General features: G+C 40.0%; 1 protein-coding gene across 5 annotated transcripts in view; it reads right to left on the reverse strand.

Annotated features, from left to right (window-relative positions):
• The window catches only part of bcas3 (BCAS3 microtubule associated cell migration factor), a 442,206-nt gene that overhangs the window by 136,488 nt on the left and 288,270 nt on the right, over positions 1–17,448 (reverse strand). The window contains exon 24 of one of the 5 annotated variants that reach the window (XM_060944032.1): positions 11,693–12,178. The exons of the other annotated variants lie outside the window; for them this stretch is intronic. Coding sequence (XP_060800015.1) covers positions 12,168–12,178 — 11 coding nt within the window. The 3' untranslated portion in view covers positions 11,693–12,167. Of the gene's footprint in view, positions 1–11,692; positions 12,179–17,448 lie in introns of those variants that run through there. 5 annotated transcript variants of the gene reach the window in all.

Raw genomic sequence — 17,448 nt, forward strand, 5'->3', positions numbered from 1 at the left:
ATAACACTTCTCATTTAAACCAAAATGTTCTATTGTGGTCTCGTCCATCCACAAAACATTTTTCCGATAGCCTTCTGGCTTGTCCATTTGATCTTTAGCAAACTGCAGACGAGCAGCAATGTTCTTTTTGGAGAGCAGTGGCTTTCTCCTTGCAACCCTGCCATGCACACCATTGTTGTTCAGTGTTCTCCTGATGCTGGACTCATGAACATTAGCCAATGTGAGAGAGGCCTTCAGCTGCTTAGAAGTTACCCTGGGGTCCTTTGTGACCTCGCCGACTATTACACGCCTTGCTCTTGGAGTGATCTTTGTTGGCTGACCACTCCTGGGGAGGATAACAATGGTCCTGAATTTCCTCCATTTGTACACAATCTGTCTGACTGTGGATTGGTGGAGTCCAAACTCTTTACAGATGGTTTTGTAACCTTTTCCAGCCTGATGAGCATCAACAACGCTTTTTCTGAGGTCCTCAGAAATCTCCTTTGTTTGTGCCATGATACACTTCCACAAACATGTGTTGTGAAGATCAGACTTTGATAGATCCCTGTTCTTTAAATAAAACAGGGTGCCCACTCACACCTGATTGTCATCCCACTGACTGAAAACACCTGACTCTAATTTCACCTTCAAATTAACGGCTAATCCTACAGGTTCACATACTTTTGCCACTCACAGATATGTAATATTGGATCATTTTCCTCAATAAATAAATGACCAAGTATAATATTTTTGTCTCATTTGTTTAACTGGGTTCTCTTTATCTACTTTTAGGACTTGTGTGAAAATCTGATGATGTTTTAGGTCATATTTATGCAGAAATATAAAAAATTCTAAAGGGTTCACAAACTTTCAAGCACCACTGTAAAGTGGCTGCTTAGAGAGCTTTCTTGCCCATTGAAATTGATATTTATGGTTTATTTGCTATTTGTTTTGTTTCAGCTCTGTAATTAAATAACTATGAAGGAAAGTGTTGGAAACAGTGGAACTGAAAGCTCAATACTCAGTACTCTTATGTATTTGGTCAGAAATATTATGACAGAAAACATTAACAAAATGTTGGCAGTGTGTGTAGAAATATGAGCTGGAACATGGAAGTGGTGCTAAACAAATGATTAAATAAGAATATAAATATGTCGTTTAAAACATCAATAACTTTGTGTTTCCTTTTTTACGTTCCTTGGTCCAGATGTCATGATATTTCTGCAGCACTTCGGCTCTGTGCTTTGGCTCAGCTTGCGCTTTGCGTGCCAGTCGAGCAGCTCCCATCTTTATTAAAAAACAAAACAAAAAACAACCCAAACCCATAATATACATCTTGCATCATTCACTTTCTGCATTTACTTTAATTTCGGTTTGAATCATGATCTCACTGGAGCTGAAAGTGCACTCAAGGCGTTTCTCTGGCGATCTGGGACTGACTGTTTTCCTCGGCACCCGAGTGTCATTACCGTGTCCTCACCTGCTTAAACAAACCACACCTGGCGGCCGAACACATGAAAACTGCCTTAAACGTCTGTTGCGAGTTTAGATGCAAACAAATCTGTGAGCAGGACTGATGTAGCTCAGAAATATTCATACCATAGGTCAAAGTCCAGGGATGAGAATGGGGCATTTAAAAAAAACTCTGAAATGTCTGCCAACTTTCCCACATTATATATACACTAAGTAACTTTAAAAACGCACATTGATAAAACTTGCTGAATTCGTGCTGAGTTTATCTCAAGAAGAAAAGAAATATATCACAATTGAAAAATAACTTCGTTCCGCCCGAATAAGTTCCAAATCTGTGCTCAAATCAGAATTTAAGGGAGTTGTACTCAATAACGTACAATATGACTCGGGTAGTCAATGACATGGACAGGCTTTAATTTTCAAACAAATTTTGCATACACTGTACACACACAATCTTGCCTATAAATACCCGGGGGAAATGATGGGAAAATTGTCATTATTGAAGATGCCACACCTAAGCCAAAATCAACGTGAACAGGCCATCGGGATGTTGCGTGCCGGAAGTACACAGACAGAGGTCGCCCGGCACTTCGGTGTTCATCATTCGACCATTTCCCGTTTGAGTCGGCGTTACAGACAGACAGGGAGCACCAGGGATCGTCCACGCCCTGGTCAGCCTCGAGTCACGACGCCAGTTCAGGATCAGCACATCAGGCTAGCTCACCTCCGTGACAGATTCCTGACACCCTCAGTCACTGCTGCTGAGACCCCTGGACGACACAGACCCAGAATCTCCAGCATGACGGTCCGAACATGGACCAACTGTCACTTTGAATTTTTTTATTGTGAATTAATTCTTGAGTTTGACAATAAATGTCCTTTATCGATGTTTCAAGATGTGTGTGCATTACATACAATATCATAAATTTCAAATATATGCATGGATCTAAAGTGATATCGTGTTGAATTCCATTGTGCGTTTTTAAAGTTACTTAGTATATATATGAATGTTTTCAAATTCAATGATGGTTTAAAACGTTAATAAACTTTAAGATAACAAATCCCTACAGATGTAATTATATATATATATATATATATATATATATATATATATATATATCTCGTGAGCGATAATGGAGGTAACCTCATCTCATCTCATGATCTCTAGCCGCTTTATCCTGTTCTACAGGGTCGCAGGCAAGCTGGAGCCTATCCCAGCTGACTACGGGTGAAAGGCGGGGTACACCCTGGACAAGTCGCCAGGTCATCACAGGGCTGACACATAGACACAGACAACCATTCACACTCACATTCACACCTACGGTCAATTTAGAGTCACCAGTTAACCTAACCTGCATGTCTTTGGACTGTGGGGGAAACCGGAGCACCCGGAGGAAACCCACGCGGACACGGGGAGAACATGCAAACTCTGCACAGAAAGGCCCTCGCCGGCCCCGGGGCTCGAACCCGGACCTTCTTGCTGTGAGGCGACAGCGCTAACCACTACACCACCATGCCGCCATGGAGGTAACCGTAACGATATATTAGATTCCTCCTGACTCTATCTTTGACAATTTAAGTAAAACGTACCTTTGTGCTTTTTTGTTTTGATGTGCTCCTGGATGTTTCTACCTCCTCTGTTTCCATAATTGATCATATCTGAGCACAGAATACACAGAACCTTTCCCGGCACGTCCACTTTTCGGATATGTTCCGTCAGGCACGTCGTCACAGTTTGTGTCCCTATCTGCACGGTAACGCTACTATCGAGCCATGCCCATCAGAAACAGTTCTTTATCCCGTTCGATTTATCGATTTCCCTGGCACAATCCTCATTTTTGCGGTCCAAAACTTTCGCCATATTGGCGAAGTAACTTTGAAAACTAACCAAAATAACTAGAACTTAAGAAGTGATCAAAACCGTGTACGTATAGCTTATTTCTCCGTGAACTGTAGAAGTGAGATGAAACTAGCGCCAAAACGTTGCCGGGAGTTGTCGTTAGCATAAATATTGAAGAAAGCAATGACGATTTCCGTTATCACAGCTGCAACTAATTTTGCGATGAGCGTTGCCGAAAGATGCTGGCGGGTGGGCGGTCGGTCCTGCCTGCTTGTGCCACCACAAGCCTCGCCTCGCGCCGACCCCTACCCCAAAATTTTCTCAACGGACTTACACGTTTCACAAAAATGACATTTTCAGCGGGAAAAACGCGGAATTCCGCAGATCCGCGGAAAATTCTCATCCCTGAAAGTCTTTGAATGTCTAAAAGGCATGAATAACAAGGACTTGAGCCCACAGAACAGACCTCAGTGATTATTTCTCTGTAATGTTCGCATGAAACGTGCTCAGTCAAGTCACAATGATGAGGCTCGTGTTTAAATGCCATGAGTGACTTTACCTCAGGTGATGAGACAGAGACTGACGGAGATGATGCTGACACTGAGAACTCATTTCGCATTGTAAATGTATAATTCTTTACAATATATCAATAATGCTGTTTTTCCATAAACAGATGATGTTGTAATGTCACGATTGGTGTAGAATCTTACAGTAGAACTGAAACAATTAACAGTTATTCCACGAAATCGAGTCGTACATGAGCTGATAGCCGACGAGGTGCGTAGCACTGAGTTGTCTATAAACCATGTACGATGAGATTGAGTAGAATAAAACTGTTTTATTCTATCCACATTCACTGGATTTTGAGAAACGGAGCATTTTTATTTTGCAAATTCGGTAAAATAAAAGCTTTACATAAAACGTCCGACAAAATAATTTCCACTTAGAATGTAAACAAACCGGCGATATGACAGGAGCAATTTGTGAAAAATGCTATAATAATAATAATAATAATAATAATAATTCTTGAATTTTTTTTTAAAAAGATACGTTCTCACCATCAAATACTTTCATTCCATATTTTGTTGCTTTTTTTTTGTATTTTGTTTTCGAGTAGAGTTTTTATTTCATCCTCGGTTGGTTCAGCAAAATGCTCCGCCATTTTGTTTTTCTCTACTCAGGGTATATGAGCTGATAGCCTAGTAGTAGAGTAGCCAATCAGAGCGTGCGATTGCTCATATCCAGTGAACGTGGATAGAAAATATGAAAAATTTTCTTTCACTTTTTCCCCCCCAATGCTGTAACTTGACTTCTCGGTGATCTATGTGCCAACAAAACATGTTTAAATTCTGAAAAGCCCATCGTTTTCAGAACTATATATTACAGAAAATATCAAAATGAAGGGTTTTCCCAGACTGCCACTCTTATACTCGTGCATTTTCCTTTCTTAAATCTCAGATAATAAAAGAGTTTGAGAATGAGTGTGATACAGGAAGTTATTTTATGGACTGCTTTATATTTTCTCAAATAATGAAGTGAACAGGGCAGCTGTTGGGTGAATGAGAACGCACTAACGGTTTTGGCCGTGGCCTTCCTCTGCCGTATACACTTCTAAGTAATGGTGTGTAATGGTGCCTAATGGTGATCACATCCTCACTGGTTACATGGAGCTTAATACATCAGCGCTCTGTCCACTTACAGCAAACCTTAGTAGTGCTTTTCAATGAATATCACATGTCGTCCCAAAAAAAAAAAGTTGTCAGGTTGTGTGAACCCCGTGTCAACCTCACTGTACGAAATTACAAGCTTTTGGCACGGGTTCACTCACCTTCATTACATAGTGCACTGTGAATCTGTTCCCAGGGCTTCCATGTGTACATTTCTCTTATTAAGGGCAAAGCCAGGGACTGCTTGTCAGTTTCTGACACACCCCAAAAAATGCAACTGCACATTTTAACAGAGCCAAATTGAGCCGGGTGTAACACAATACCCACAGCAGGACCCTAATACGTCTGCACTGAGCTGAGTGTCACATCAACACAAGAGTGGAGAGGCTCATCAATTTTTATTTAAGACCTGCTCCGTACAGCTATTTAATTCAACGCCTACTATTACTATAAATTGACCTGGGCTTGGCAATTTACTTGCAGTAGAAGCACAGTTGGTAGAAATTTCCCAGTGGCTCAATTTAAATAAATTGGAACGCTAATGAAAAAAATAAGAGAGCCCTGATGCAACGTCCACAGAGGGGAAAAAAAAAGGTTCAAACACAGGCAAGTTTAAAAAAAAAAAAACCTTGCAATATTTCTCAATGACGAAGTAGACTTGTAAAACAAACAACACAGAGTGTGTGCAAATATCAATAAACACAATTCTTCCGTCTCGGAAGCTTCCTGCTTTATTTGATTAAGCAGGGTGAAAAAACAGAGCGGTCATGCTCATTGCTTTTCTTCCTCTTCCCTTCCCCTGCAATCTTCTCTGCACCTAATGGGAATCGGAAGTTTAAGTGGAGCGGCCTGGCTAGCCCCGGACTAACCTCTCCATCTGGAAGGGAACTTGCCAGCCTTGGGGCTACTCCCAACCCTTCCCAGCTGTTGGGTTCGGGGCTTTTGTTTTTGTGGGCTTGAGAAAGCATATTTTTATAAATGATTGCCATATCCTCCACCAGCTGCTGACCCTGCTCCCGTCCCTGAGCAGGGCATGTATCTCATTTCAGCTGGCCGCTCTCAGGGCCTGACCCTCGCACTGCTAGCACGCTAGTGCAGGAGCACCCAGTGAAAGAAGTGCTGGTGGGTGTAAACGCTAGCGGTTCTGCATGGTCTGATACACTAGCGCTGGAGTGGAAAAAAAAAAAAAAGAGAGCGCTGACTCCAAAGAAGTGGGAGTGAAATCATTCTTAATGCTCCAGTCTGTGATTAAATTGGTTAACTATCATCTAATGATAGTACAAATATAATGTCATATACAGTGGGGCAAAAAAGTATTTAGTCACCAATTGTGCAAGTTCTCCCACTTAAAAAGATGAGAGAGGCCTGTAATTTTCATCATCGGTATACCTCAACTATGAGAGACAGAATGAGAAAAAAAATCCAGAAAATCACATTGTCTGATTTTTAAAGAATTTATTTGCAAATTATGGTGTATTATAAGTATTTGGTCAATAACAAAAGTTCATCTCAATACTTTGTTATATACCCTTTGTTGGCAATGACAGAGGTCAAACATTTTCTGTAAGTCTTCACAAGGTTTTCACACACTGTTGCTGGTATTTTGGCCCATTCCTCCATGCAGATCTCCTCTAGAGCAGTGATGTTTTGGGGCTGTCACTGGGCAACACGGACTTTCAACTCCCTCCAAAGATTTTCTATGGGGTTGAGATCTGGAGACTGGCTAGGCCACTCCAGGACCTTGAAATGCTTCTTACGAAGCCACTCCTTCGTTGCCCGGGCGGTGTGTTTGGGATCATTGTCATGCTGAAAGACCCAGCCACATTTCATCTTCAATGCCCTTGCTGATGGAAGGAGGGTTTCACTCAAAATCTCACGATACATGGCCCCATTCATTCTTTCCTTTACACGGATCAGTCGTCCTGGTCCCTTTGCAGAAAAACAGCCCCAAAGCATGATGTTTCCACCCCCATGCTTCACAATAGGTATGGTGTTCTTTGGATGCAACTCAGCATTCTTTCTCCTCCAAACACAAGTTGAGTTTTTACCAAAAAGTTCTATTTTGGTTTCATCTGACCATATGACATTCTCCCAGTCCTCTTCTGGATCATCCAAATGCTCTCTAGCAAACTTCAGATGGGCCTGGACATGTCCTGGCTTAAGCAGGGGGACACGTCTGGCACTGCAGGATTTGAGTCCCTGGCGGCGTAGTGCGTTACTGATGGTAGCCTTTGTTACTTTGGTCCCAGCTCTCTGCAGGTCATTCACTAGGCCCCCCCGTGGAGTGGAGTGGAGTTTGGAGTGTGACTGTTTGAGGTTGTGGACAGGTGTCTTTTATACTGATAACGAGTTCAAACAGGTGCCATTAATACAGGTAACGAGTGGAGGACAGAGGAGCCTCTTAAAGAAGTAGTTACAGGTCTGTGAGAGCCAGAAATCTTGCTTGTTTGTAGGTGACCAAATACTTATTTTACCGAGGAATTTACCAATTAATTCATTAAAAATCCTACAATGTGATTTCCTGGATTCTTTCCCCCCATTCTGTCTCTCATAGTTGAAGTGTACCTATGATGAAAATTACAGGCCTCTCATCTTTTTAAGTGGGAGAACTTGCACAATTGGTGGCCGACTAAATACTTTTTTGCCCCACTGTAACAGTGCTTGGTCATTTGCGCGAGTGAAACATGGCATTAAATTGCAAGTAAATCGTCGGCACTGGAATTCGAAGAAGGATTTTGGAACAAAAACAATGGAGAACAACCTGAAGATCAAGGAATGACCGGTGTCTACTACAGGTCATGTGACTATGAGGCTCATCACATGTCAGTGCATGCTTTTAATCAAAGCCACTACAAGTGGAGGGGTGGAACCCTGCCATGATGAGTAACTAGTGTTTCCATGGTTTCCTGAATAACATCATTCCTTATACCACAGCGCTGTTGAATTCCCAAATCTGAACATGTTCATATTTTCTATAGCAGCACAGCTCGGGCAGCAGCTCCGGCTGTATTTCAAACAGCAAGTTTATATTAATGCACTCGTTCTAAGACTTTATCCTTTATACAGTAACAACTCATCATAGGAACTTGTATGGTACACACTCCATAAAATCTAAGATTAATAATAAACAGATTAAAAATATGTGTTGCTAGTTAACAAAAGAAAAGTGAATTTATGGAAGGAGTCTCCAGTGCCAGTATGTGTTCAGTCATGATGGAGTTTTTTGGACAGAGGAGCGAGGAAAAAAAAAAAGAGAGAAAAGCCGGTGAGGGAGTGACGTGCGTGACAAATGATAACAGGAACTAACTAGTCTCATGGACGTTGTGCAATATTAAATGTAACAATAAACACTGACATGTCATTCGTTAAGAACTTAACAATTGTAATTAGCAAATTGCTATGGTATACGAGGAATAAAACTCTTCAGGGTAGGAACAGCATCACACCACGCCAGCGTGTATATTTTTTCTATAACAACATACCTCAAAGTGTTTTATTCCTTACTTAATCCCACTACAGGACAGTTTAACAAACCCAGACACAAGCCATTTCCAAATCTGTGGTCCATCTGAAGCACTTCACATCGCTCCTCCATAATTTACTGCATGGGACAGAGCCAAGAGAGGCACAATGTATGAGAGCAGCTGAGTGAAACTTTTAAGCCCTGGTGGTATTTCGGGCAGCAGAAATAACTTATCGTCCACTTTTCTGCCATGGTCCATGGTCTAATCAAGAATCAAAGCTAAGCATTAATTTAAAAAAAAATGCATCGTCTTTTAACACGCAGGCCGGAGCTAGTATGCTGGATGTTTGCTGCTGCAATATTAACAAGATTGCACCCGCTACATAATTCATCAGGCCTGGCCACCTCAGGTGAGGGCCACCCAGCCTGGAGCCAAACATGCTTCACATGGTGTAGCACAACCATCAACACTCCGAGAAAAACAGCACACGAACCTCTCGAGTTTCAGCGCCTGCCCTCTGCTCCCAACACCCCATTGCACTTTCACTGCTCTGTGGCTCTGTGCACTAAACTGCTGGGTAATTGCATGGCAATACTTCATTATGGCAGCACTGTAATTTCGGGACTGGACACTTCAAAGGCGGTGCAAATTATTGTGAGTTCGCGCAACCCTTGCTTTGTTTTGACCGGTATTGTTTTTGGCTCGGCCGCTCAGACCAAAATACACACGGAGAGCAATCAGTGCATATTTTCAATGGTATAATTGTTGGAGCTGATTACAAAGTGCGGTAGTGAGCATGAGCGGGCTGATAATTGGCGTGTGCCATCATGTGAAGCCAAGAAGAATAAAATTCTATATCATAAGGTTTATCTAAACAAATGACAGCTTCTGATCACAGGCTACTGCTGGGATATTTTACAGAGAGGGACATGTTGGATAGACCTGATGGACTGTATAACAGGGTGCACGAGTCCTGGAGAAGCTCGGTGCTGTCAGCACTCCTCAATCACATGCTGCTCATTTCTGTTTTTACAGCTCATGTCCTAGTCAGAGAACAAAGTTCACACTCTGGTGTTATTTACCCAGCTAGTCATTGCCAGACTCTGAGACAGTGAAAATTCAAAAAATGTTTATATATATATATATATATATATATATATATATAAAAAACCTGCAAGTTCGTCATTTTGACAATGCACGTCTAGTCGGCGGGTAAACACTGGGAGTGACATCATCAGAGTGCGATATCGGGAAATATGTTACTCAGGTCTGCGATATATTTCATATGAAAAATGCAAGTTTTTCAACACAAGACGACAAACTTCATGTGTTCAAGCCAACATGTGATCTTCCTTTTATTATACAGACATATTCACAAACAAAAAGTACTCAAACCTACCAATTTCGATTTCCTCGCGAGTGACATATAGAGATTTGTCATGGTTTTGCTTCTCCATGTCCTGTGTAGTGCGTATGAAAAATATGAGTCATGTATTTCTCAGTAAAACCCTCGTTTCCATAATTTTCTATACATACATAATATAATATCCACAATCACTGTATATGAGCAATATTCAGTGGTGTGAGCAATCGCACACTCTGATTGGCTACTCTACTACTCAGATACTCAGCTCATATACAATGAGTAAGTAGAGAAAAACAAAATGGAGGCTTTATCAAGTATTCAAAAGAAACAGAAATAGCTAATAAGAATATACCCCCCCCCCCCCATCTCTTGTTTCACACTCCAGCCCAGTCAGTGGCGGTATGCACCTTTAAGTTAGTTTACCAACCACCAAAAAACCCTCAAGAAGAAGAAGAAGAAGAAGAGCAACAACAAAATGGCAGAGTGTGTTGCTGAACCAATAGAGGACGAAATAAAAACTCTACTTGAAAACAAAACCCCCAAAAATACAAAAAAATTAACCAAATATGGAATGAAAGTATTTGATGGTAAGAACGTATCTTTTTTTATTTTTCAACAATTATTCCTATAGCATTTTTCACAAATTGCTATCAGCTCATGTATGACTCGAGTTTGTGGAATAACTGTTTTATATAGTATATATATATATTTTGATGCGTGTTGTCAAAATTGAGAAACGATTCAAAATTAAAATTCTTTTTATTAACTTGCGTATTTTTTTGTGGATGTGTCGATATAATATAAAGAACATTACACAGTGGTGTGAACGTGTAAAGTTTATCTTCTCTTGTTGAAAATATTTTCACTTGTTCACTTTGCTCACTCATGATTATGTTCATGACTCGAGTATAAACTTCATATCTTTGTGCAACCATGTAATATCCCCTCTCTCATATACATACACACACACTATATATATATATAAATATCCCCTCTCTCATATACATACACACACACTATATATATATAAATATCCCCTCTCTCATATACATACACACACACTATATATATATATATATATATATATATATATATATATATATATATATATATACACACACACGAGGGTAAGTCAAAAAGTTCTAAAACAGATGTTATAATTTCAAAAGGAATTCAAAAGAATTAAAAAAAGGAATACAAAGAAGAAATTCTCTGATGGAAACCCAGCTTGCAGAAGCGTTTAGACTTAAATGGAGGATATGTACAGAAATAGCTTTATTTTCATAAATAAAATTTTTTTAATTTGTCTTAGAACTTTTTGACTTACCCTCGTGTGTGTGTGTGTGTGTGTGTGTGTGTGTGTGTGTGTATAGATAGATAGATAGATAGATAGATAGATAGATAGATAGATAGATAGATAGATAGATAGATAGATAGATAGATAGATAGATATAAACACACACACACACACACACACACACACACACACACACACCCTTAATCCACTCATTACGGATATGAGCAATAGTTTAAGATGGATTGCTAACATTACGGTCGTACCTCTAATGTGCAGTGAGTGTCAGTAAAGGCATCAACAGACAAGGACAGATGTATTCGGTGAATTATGCATTAAAATGGCTGTCCCTACCTCAACCTGAACCGAAATCCTGCTGATGATTATGAAGTTTAACTGTAGCAGGGCTCAGTGCATGAATAAAGCAGGATTCGCCCCTTGTTATTCTGCAAATTACATCCATGAATGACTGTACAGTTACTAGAGCATGTACAATGCAAGCGGGGGAAAAAAAAAGAAAAAAAAAACTTTTTTCAAGGTGTTTCTCAATTTTTTTTTTTATTTGAGCATTTTAGATTGACATTACATACAACATTCACGAACAATAAACACGATGTTACAGCCGACAGTACTGGATCTATCTGTTAGAGCTAAATTAAATAGGAATACTTACAGTATAAAGCACATACCGAGAGATAAATGAAAGTGAGTTGTGCTGAAGACTTGAACAGACCTCTGACTCATGGGAACTAATCCCAGGCTGACTCTGAGCACTCAGACATTTCTGAGAAGAGCTTGAGGATTTATGATCATTAATGAACAATAACAGTGACGACTCCATGTTTTGCTCCATCTGCCACTAAAATTTCTAACCTTGCGAATCAGGAGTGCAGACGTCTTCGGTTGTGCTCTAGCACGGCCCTGAGCTGGCTGCGTCCCTCCTCTCCTCTCCCTTCCTTTCTTACACACAACGAATGACAAATAAATATGGGGAATTAAAAAGAATGGAGGGGACAGTGATGTGGGACGTATGCATGCTTGAAAAAGAAAAAAAAAGAAAAACAGTAGAAGGGAAGGGCCTCCTTTAGGATATACCTGTAGAGAACAATAACGAAAATAGAAAAAAAAACAGGTGTGTGTTTAATGGTGAGGCGGCCACCCTTTTTTCGAGCATGCACATGTACTGCATCATTCAGTCAGGGACAGAGTTGGGGATGCAGGTGCAGGCAGACAGGGTCAGACCCTGCAGGGACAGGGACAGGGACAGGATGCTGCAGTGATCACACTTCTAATGCGTAGAAACATGTTTGGTCAGAGGTCCTGCTTGCTCAGGATGTGTATACACACTGCGTATTTGCTCATGTGTATTTGATGGTGTAGATTCATTTTCTTTAACAGCAGCTCTGACAGTAATTCAAATTTAAAAAGAGCCTTATATGGCTGATGCTGTATATAATCAGATTCAGTGTTTCTTATTAGATTTGATAATAAGCATGTTACTGAACAAAGAAATTAACAAGTTGCTAACAAACAAAGAAAAATATATAATTGTTGACATGGTGAGACATATACTTCACATTTGTAGAAGAAATTTGTGCTTTGTATTGGTCAGTAAGTTTTCCTCCATGGGAGAATTTTCATGACAGAAGACTTTGTGCTTTCTGATTTCTCAGTCACATGACAAGCTGTGTGTGGTTTTTTTTTTTGTCTGATTAACTTCGAGAGAGACGTTAAAAAAAAAAAAGAGAGTCTGACGAGGAAGTGGATGTTTATTATAGCTGCTATAATGTCAGTGATAACATGAATGAACTTGTCTTGTGGACATTCCATACCATTAAATCTAACTAAATGTGATTAAAAGCATTATGGGTCATTTATTAATAATAAAAATTGTAATTGTTAACAAATTGCTGTGGTATAAGGGCAATGTTAAGATGTGCTGTTATTGGAAAATAACCGACTTCGGGATGCTTTACAACAGAGCAGGGATTGTAAATTTAGTTTTAGTCTTGATAGAAATTTTGACAGGAATTGTAAATTTAGTTTTACTCTTGATGGAAATTTTGACAGGAATTGTAAATTTAGTTTTAGTCTTGATAGAAATTTTGACAGGAATAGTAAATTTAGTTTTAGTCTTGATAGAAATTTTGACAGGAATTGTAAATTTAGTTTTAATCTTGACAGGAATTTTGACAGGAATTGTAAATTTAGTTTTAGTCTTGACAGAAATTTTGACAGGAATTGTAAATTTAGTTTTAGTCTTGATATAAATTTTGACAGGAATTGTAAATTTAGTTTTAGTCTTGATAGAAATTTTGACAGGAATTGTAAATTTAGTTTTAGTCTTGATAGAAATTTTGACAGGAATTGTAAATTTAGTTTTAATCTTGACAGGAATTTTGACAGGAATTGTAAATTTAGTTTTAGTCTTGATAGAAATTTTGACAGGAATAGTAAATTTAGTTTTAGTTTTGACAGGAATTGTAAATTTAGTTTTGGTCTTGATATAAATTTTGACAGGAATTGTAAATTTAGCTTTAGTCTTGTTCGCTTACTGAAAATTGTAGTTACATTTGAGTCATTTTGTTTTGTTTTAGTCAAGATTTACTCACTGAAACTCAATTTTAATTGTAGTTTTGTTTTAGTCAATGTTTCAGTCATAATTTTCTCAAACAACTTCATGATACTTGCTGTAAAATGTGCCCTGTAGCTTTAAGAGGGGCTATTACAGGAGGGAATATTGCCGGATGTTATCTATCTATCTATCTATCTATCTATCTATCTATCTATCTATCTATCTATCTATCTATCTATCTATCTATCGAGTGTGTGTGTGTGGGGCGGTGACTGGTATTGTTGCTATGTGGATGTTACGTGGCGTTATCCACGACTTACTACTATTACTAGCCATGCTATTTTTTTTGCTAGTTATCGAGTGAAGATGGCATTTTGTTCACTGTGACTGTGATGACTACTATTTTCATAGAAAGATGTCCCTTTGTTCAGACCAATACCATGTGTGTGTCCTGACTTGCATACCTGTTAGAATCCAGGAGCACTGTATTGTGAAAGTTGTGCGAGCGAGCCTAGTGAGCCGGAGTCCCAACTACTCTCAGGAACACGAAGAAGGCTAGGTAACATACTGTACTGAATTTTGCTGAAGGATTATTTCTCCTGGCTGTAAAAATTCCTTTGAGAACAGAGCCAGCTACTTCGTCTCGGCTTTATTCGTCAGGGTATGATGAACAGAGATTTCGCCATAATTTTCGTCGTCAAATATTTTTCATTTACATTGTCTTTACAACTTAGTCATGAAATAAAAGGTCGTCAACGAATACTCATTGTCAAAGTTTTCATTGACAAAATTAAAACTGCATCACAGTGGCATTCATTACTTTTCTGTAACAGCATACCCTGTTGTGGTTAATTTTTTTCCATAACAGATTTCTCAGTTTTACAGCTGACAATGCAGTAATCCATCTTTCTCTGAAAAAATGTTCTTCATGAACTCTAATCAGGATTGTTTTTTTTTCTATTTGTAGGTTTGTATATCTTGGTATAGAACATCCGTACTTCACTTCACTGAGCCCAAGTGCATCTGTGCAGTTATATATATAGAGCATGTGTGTTTTGTAACACAAAAACTGTCAGACACCAGAGGCTTCACTATTACCACATCACTCCTCTTTTCTTCTTCTCCACACACAGACTGGCATTGTGTGGGCCATGCTGTGGCGCCTGAGGTGGGAGCCATTACCACAGCACTGAGAGAGCAGACGAGAAGAGGAGGAGAAAAGGCGAGTGACACTTATGGAGAAGCAGCTATGTGGACTGACCACTAAGCGCCTGGAGCTAATGAGAAGAGAGAAGAGCTTTAGCTCCAGGCTATAAATATCCCAAGTGCAGGGTTCAGCTGCAGTGGCACAGGGCAGGAAAAGAAGGAGACGAGCTGAGCCGAAGCCAGGAAACTCTGACTACTGCTTACATCCAGAATGTGTGAAGTGTCCAGCTAAAGCTGAACACTGATCAATATCGCTGTCGGGTTTCTGTAGTGCTGGAGTGAGAAGCAAGTAAACATGCACAGGATTAAAGTTCATCATCCCGAGCGAATAGCAGGGACAGAAAACGGAGAGCGTACTAAAACTGGGTTAGTCAACGATATGTACATGGTGTGTGTGTATAATCCATACAGCAGAGGCCACAATTGTTCATCGGTCACTAAATCAGTAAAATGTATGGCTCAGCCTGCTGCTTAAAGATGTGTGTGGAGGATTTTAGTCCCAGGTGAGGAACAAATGATAGGAAAACATGAGCGCTGACCTTGTGGTGATGTTCTGCTTTTTAAGTTCCGATTGGTCGCTGATTGTGTTATTTAGTTACAGTCATAAAAACTCAAAATGTGTGTGCAAGTGTCCAAGATATATGCAGCGTTTGAGACTATAAGGGCTTTCGGTTGGTCACAAAACTGCATTCCGCCCTCCCCCTTTCCTTCCCTCCCCCCAATCATCCCCCAAAAATGCACATTTCCTGTATACACTAGTCAATGGACGCTCCTCACAAACCTAGTGAAACTGTCGTGTGTGTGCTGACAGCTGTGGAATGGATTAAATTATATTAATATATTAGCCCCGTATCTAACCTGACCATGTTAGCAGAAACTCTCGGTTCCACATGAATCAAACTGAAGTATGAAAGCTTCAGGATATTCCGGGTTTTTCTTTTTATTCTGTAAACTCATCACTCTTTCTGTAAACTAATCACTTTGGTGCTAAATTTATGTTCTTTGAAAGATATTTTCCTATTTGACTGGTTGCTTCATGGTTTCGGCACCCCTTTTTATCTTGAGATTGCGTACGACGCTTGGGGATTTGATCTACGGCAAAGTACGCGTTAATTAAATGCTACTACTTCTGCAATTATTCGCTAATAATTGACGTTAATAATAATAATAATAATAATTATCGTTACTCTTTCATAATGCATCTGGTCAGGCTGAACCTTTTACCACCTTATGGTGAATGACAGAAGATGAAACATGGAGACAGATTTCTGAGGTCTCCTGGTCACGCCTTCAGCTTGCAGACCTCCCACAGTCCTTATAAACAGAAAGGCAATGGACGAGCCGAACAACAGTGTCCAACTATCCCTGCTCCAAGTTTAAGGAGGTGTCAAATGGGGTAAATCCCCTCCATCCGATGCCTGACAACAAAGCAACAAAAAAAAAAAAGAGCAGAGAAACAGGGGTTAAGCCTGGAGTACAAAACAGGCTCAGTGTAACCCAGTGAGTCACGAGACTGCCAGAATGAGAGACAGTCTCGCAGATGTCTGAGTGCAACAGCAACAGCTGTTTACGTCTCTGTTTTCCGCTCATTTGCTGAAGGAGATTTAAGAGGCGGAACCCTAATTTGCATAACGAGGGAGCACTCTGACACATGGGTCGCTCTCACATGCATGCACACACACTTACTGCACGTTGTCTAAAATCTATGCCTACTTATCAGCTAAATGGAGCTGTTTCCATTTTCCTCAGCCTTAATCCAATTTTCCTGTTTTAATATAATCATAACCCGAAGCAAACGTAATAATACATCACAGTTGAGAAATGAGTGAATACATTATAGAAGTTACAAAAAAAAAAAAAAAGCCTGTATACCCGTGTTAATGCCAACGACTGATGATCTCATACAGACATGAATGTCATCATGTTTCTACAACCGTGGAAATAATACAACAAGGGAATAATTGGAAACCGTACAAACCACCGTGGCTTTTTACTGGCATTCATCAAGAATGAAGCTAAATTTTACACTAGGGTCAAGAACAGAGCAAATGAATGATTAAGCAGCCCTGCATTTCCGATGAGTTGGCAGACAGACAAAGCATCATAACTGTCATAGTTAAAGAGGTCAGTGGCGCCGTGAACGGTGTCTGTGGGTGTGAGCTAATCCTGTTGAAGAGGGAAAAGGGGGGGGGGGGGGGGTGGGGGGGGCACAAATTGCGTGGGTGATGTGTTAAATGCACCGAACAGACATAACCTCCCTGTATCCGGTGTTTTGGCTCAACTACTAATTCATTCTGCTACGTGTTGGCGTGCAACATTCGCTCTGCTCAGATAGCATTACTCCCTTAAAAAAAAAAAAAAAAGGATTCCTTGCACACGCAATCACATATTCATAACTGCCACGGAGCCGTACCCGCTGCGTTCGATTTCATGCCTGGAAAGGGTAACGTGAGCAGTCAAGTACGAGCGTCAGCACCAGTCCTACTTTCATGTTTGACAGAAAAGGAAAATAGGGTTTGTTGCTGCACTCAAGGCACAGATTAAAAAAAAAAAAGGAGAAGAAGAAGAAAAAAAAGATGCCTTG

Source organism: Neoarius graeffei, chromosome 17 (genome assembly GCF_027579695.1).
Source record: "Neoarius graeffei isolate fNeoGra1 chromosome 17, fNeoGra1.pri, whole genome shotgun sequence".
Taxonomy (NCBI): domain Eukaryota; kingdom Metazoa; phylum Chordata; class Actinopteri; order Siluriformes; family Ariidae; genus Neoarius; species Neoarius graeffei.